General features: G+C 36.3%; 1 protein-coding gene across 1 annotated transcript; it reads left to right on the top strand.

Moving 5' to 3' along the window:
• Positions 1-1,869: 1,869 nt before the first annotated feature.
• Positions 1,870-4,688, top strand: LOC132278639 (protein WALLS ARE THIN 1). Its single transcript, XM_059780477.1, has 6 exons — positions 1,870-2,175; positions 2,276-2,338; positions 2,689-2,800; positions 2,925-3,335; positions 3,723-3,874; positions 4,125-4,688. Exons 1-6 carry the CDS (start codon positions 1,961-1,963, stop codon positions 4,318-4,320), a joined length of 1,149 nt encoding a protein of 382 aa, XP_059636460.1. The 5' UTR covers positions 1,870-1,960; the 3' UTR covers positions 4,321-4,688.
• Positions 4,689-5,186: the final 498 nt, after the last annotated feature.

The raw sequence follows: 5,186 nt of genomic DNA, 5'->3' as shown, positions 1-5,186 counted from the left end.
CATGGCTGTCAGATAAAAACACTTTAGAAGATAAAAAGGGCTAAAATATATTCTTCCTGGGCAGGCCTTATTTCTTGTTTAAATTTTTTGAAATGATGGTGGTCTCAATTGATGGGGGGCAATATGTCTCTTAAAGCAAAGGAATTGGTACATCACACACTGCCCACAATTGAGCTCACTTTGGGAGTGGGAACCTTAGTGGAAACACTTCATTAGGTTTCTTGTTAGGGGGATTAATTAGTGTCTTAATTACTAGACAAAAGGAAAAAAAACACACACAAAACATCTTTGATTTCATCACTTGATTAATACGTTTAGGAGAAGAATTCGACTCATATAACAAAGTCAAGATGATACTGATCAACTCTTCTTCTAGCGTCAACCATCGTATCATTTTGGAATGAACCGAATTTTATTTTCTAAATCTGAATCACCAAAAAGAAAGAAAGGCTATTTTTAATTTCAAGATGGATTCCTCATGTTGGCTGCTAGCTGCTTTTATGTTTTTACACTATGGTCCTATATTTTGATATAAAAGTGATGTGCAAATTCTTTTTCTTTTACTTTTTAGATTCATATATAGTGGACCATTTTTTTTAAAAAAAGAAAGGTGGTAGTATGTAAAGACATTATCAAGGGACCTCTTATGCATGTTAAATCTGCCGTGAATAGATTTTTGTTAATATGTGAGATCTTATCAAGTGACCTCTAGAAGCGCAATGACACATTTTGAATGTCCTCTTATTGTCAATCAATAATAATACAATTTGAATGTATGATACAAATATGTTAAAAGTGTTAAGTTTAATTTGTTACCACCTCATGAACCACCTCCTACTCCAATTATGAATTTAAATAAATAATAATGAAACATACATGAAAGAGTAAAAATTATATAAAAAAAAAGGAAGATGAACCAACTAAATTAGAACGGGGGAGTAATAAAATTTGGCTGGATATATAATCAAAATATATACTAAGTCAGTCGCGATTTTCACCACGCACAAGCATATATATATAGTCTAAAATATGTAAGTTGTGCTTGTACAGTTACGATTGTACTTAACATAAGTTTACATTGAACGAATTTGATTCGCAATATAAATATTAGTGGCAGTTGTACCGATATGTGCAATTGCGACTGTTGCGACCGTTTAACATAGTCTTAAAATATATCGATTGCGGTCGCACAATCGTAACTGTACTTAACATAACTCTATGTTTTAACAAATTTGATTTGTAATATAAATATTTATGGTAGTTGTACGGTGCAATTAATTAATATAAGTATTTTCTATTGAAAAAAAAGGAAAGTAGGGTGTGTACTAAATTACTAATATAATTATTTGTATATAATATGCTAGTTTAAAAAAGAAAAAAGAAGAAATGTAAAGGCTAGGTAGCTAGTAGTGTAAGGTGAGGTGGTGGGGTTTTAGGGTGTGAAGGTGGGTTGAGGCCGCATGGAGTGCCCACCTCCCCTCGTGCGCGCTATCTATCGATGGCGGCTCAGCACTCAGTCACTCACCACCTCCTCAATTAACATCCATCATTAATGGCATGCTGCCAAACATAATACTACACCCTCTTTCTATCTCTCTATATATTACAATATTACACATACACACACATACATATGTAATTATGTATATAAGTTTCTCTCTCTCTCTCTCTCTCTCCTCACTTGATGAGAAGTGCGATGGGGGTTGTCTTGTCAGCCAAGAGGTGGAAGAGTGAAGAATGTGGGAGACAAACAAAGACATTTGAAGGCTACTAACAGTTGATACAACGTCTTTTTAGGGCCCTTTGTGGGGTCACACCTCTCCAATACCATTTCTCTTTCCTCTCCCTTCCCTCTATATTTATACTCTTCCCTTCCCACTCCAAAACTCACCATTCCCATTTCTTTCACTTCCTTCTTCACTTCTCTATTTCTATTTCTATTTCGTGTGTGTCTGCTTCAATGGCAGATAGTAGTAGCTCAGCAAGAATGAGGTGTTCCGTTCCGGAACGTGTCCAACTCCACATCGCCATGTTAGCCTTGCAGTTTGGCTATGCTGGCTTCCATGTTGTGTCTAGAGCTGCCCTTAACATGGGCATAAGCAAAATTGTGTTTCCAGTTTATAGGAATGTTCTGGCTTTGATCCTCCTTTTACCCTTCGCCTATTTTCTCGAAAAGTATGTCACTAAAATTTTCAAACTAATCATCATATATATATAGTAATTTATAGTCTTTATTAAGTAGTATAACAAGTTGTTATAATTCTTCTTTGATCAGGAAGGAGAGGCCACCAATGACTCTTTCTTTTGTGGTCCAGTTCTTCCTCCTCGCAGTTGTTGGGTATGCTTAATGTTTTTTCTTTTCCCCTGTAAATTCATGCAAGTTGTATATATAATTGTTAATGTGTAAACTACAAGGGTTGGCTCAAGTGGCGGGTAAGAACTTACCTCTAATGCCTCCGGAAAAAATAAAATAAAATAAAGCATATAATATGTGACTCATCACCATATTGCTCTAAACACCCTTTATTCAAGAACTTAAATAAGTGTTAGAGATGGTGTAATTATTTAACAATATGTGTGTGTACATATATAAATATATAATATAAATTTTTTTTTTTTGAAAGGTTATATAATATAATATTATGAACAAAGAACTAATTGTTCTTCATTTTCTTATATATGTTACAGAATAACTGCAAACCAAGGATTCTACTTGTTGGGATTGGACCACACATCACCCACCTTTGCTTCTGCAATACAAAACTCTGTCCCGGCCATTACCTTTATTATGGCAGCAATACTCAGGCAAGCTCTCATCCATAGTGTGTGTATATGTGTGTGTGTGTGTGTGTGTGTGTGTATATATATATATGTATGTATTGAAGTTATAAAGTACCATTTGTAATGTTGTGTGTGTTGAGGACTGCAGGATAGAACAAGTACGACTGAATCGAAAAGACGGGATTGCTAAGGTGGCCGGAACGGTGTTCTGTGTGGCCGGAGCTTCGGTGATCACGCTGTACCAGGGTCCCACCATATACAGCCCAGCACCACCACTTCACACCACTTCACCAATGTTGGCTTCACTGGGAGACGCTGAGGGAAAGAACTGGACCTTAGGGTGCATCTTCTTGATCGGGCATTGCTTGTCATGGGCCGCCTGGCTCGTCTTGCAGCAACCCGTCGTCAAGAAGTACCCCGCTCGCCTCTCCGTCACCTCCTACCAGTGCTTCTTTGGAGTCATTCAGTTTCTGATCATAGCAGCCTTTCTTGAGAGAGACGCCGATGCTTGGCTTGTCCATTCCGGTGGTGAACTCTTCACTGTTTTATACGCGGTATGTCACTTAAACATAATATATGTTAGTATTTAATCAATGGGTGATACTCATGATACTCTTGGTCAAACAAATGGTTTGAGAATCTTTCTTGCAAGTTTAAATGAAAATGGCTTGTCAGTGTGACCATGTACTTTGATCACTAATAAAAAGTCTTCCATGTGAAATTAAAGGGTAAAGTTGGTCCCAAATGCTCAAGCCACAGGAACCAAGTAGAGACCAGATGTGGGGCTACAAAACTAATTATGGGCAATAAAATATCACAGAGTAGATGATACGTCAATTTATAATTCTATTTCTATCCTCTTGTTGTTAATATATGTTTGATATATATGTTAAGTTAGTTTATTGATAGATGATTCGGAAATGGATGATGCATGTATGTAGGGAGTGGTAGCATCAGGGATTGCATTCGCTGTACAGATATGGTGCATTGATAGGGGTGGCCCTGTCTTTGTGGCGGTGTATCAGCCTGTTCAGACTCTTGTTGTCGCTATTATGGCCTCAGTCGCATTAGGAGAACAGTTCTACTTGGGAGGGTACTCTCTCATTCTCTCTCTATATATCTATCTATATCTATATCTATATATATATATATATATATTACTGTATATATGTATTGCTTGCTAGCTCATCAATCATGCATTTCAAGACCCCACGCCACCAACAGCAGATTAGTTGTGGATGCTTGACTTTATTTATCCCATCTTTGACTGCTTAAAATGACTAAAATATCCCTCCATGAGAATCTTATGCAACAACTTGTTTATGGGGTGGTGCGATGTACAGGATCATAGGGGCGGTGTTGATTATAACAGGACTGTACCTCGTCTTATGGGGGAAAAGTGAAGAGAGAAAGTTTGCAGCTCAAAAGGCAGTGATTCAGTCCCCCGCGGACCACGGGAACAACAGGACCACAAGCCACATCAAGTCCTCGTCGTCCCTTGCTCAGCCTCTACTCCCACAGTCAACCGAAAATGTTTGACCACCACACCCTTAACTTCTCTAAGCTCTTCTTCTAACTACAGCTTCTTCTGCAGCCCACCCAAAAAAAAAAAAAAATCTACTATGCTGTATAAAAGAGGTTGGTGTGTGTTTGTTCTTTTTTATTATTTTTATTTTTATTTCTTTTAGGTTTTTTATTTTTATTTTTATTTTCCAACAGCTTTCTCTCACTAAGAGAGAGAGAGAGTGAGGGCTTAAGGGGCTGAATGTGATGATCATTCTCTTTTGATGTGGGGCCTTAGGGATGAATTATGGCCCATATGGTTTTATATGTTAATTTTATGGTTATGGTTTGATTTACGAGAAAAGATATGGAATGAATTATGAAGTTAATGCTTGTTGTGATCATTATGGTATGAGATTTGAATGGGCCCTACATTTTGCATATTGATAGATATCAATTACTACTATTTACTACTAATATGGATTATGGCAAAGCATGTTTGATTTTCATATGACATCATAACGTTTGTCATTTATAGTGACTCCTTTGAAGGTGAAATCATGTGAAATCATTTAAAATTACCACTCCATTTTGATGTTGTCTATCATGATGGTGTTGTGTTGTTCCCTTTAAGAAAAACAATATATTAACCACATTATTAATTAATAAGCAAAGTTGTTGGGATATTAATTCTCTGTAACGAGCTCTTCATTAGATGTTATTGAAAATTAAATAGTTCTTTCATTACATATATATATATATATACACACATATGGAAAAAAAAATCATATATATATATACACACACACACAACAAAATATTTTAAATAATTCACTGACCGGTCACAAATACGAGAGAACAATATTTATATAAAGGGCGATATCTATGAACACAAATGCAAG

The sequence above is a fragment of the Cornus florida genome, unplaced genomic scaffold (genome assembly GCF_030987335.1).
Source record: "Cornus florida cultivar Cherokee Brave unplaced genomic scaffold, ASM3098733v1 CherokeeBrave_3.0.0_Hap2_Chr10, whole genome shotgun sequence".
NCBI lineage: Eukaryota > Viridiplantae > Streptophyta > Magnoliopsida > Cornales > Cornaceae > Cornus > Cornus florida.
This window is presented reverse-complemented; position numbering and strand designations above follow the sequence as displayed.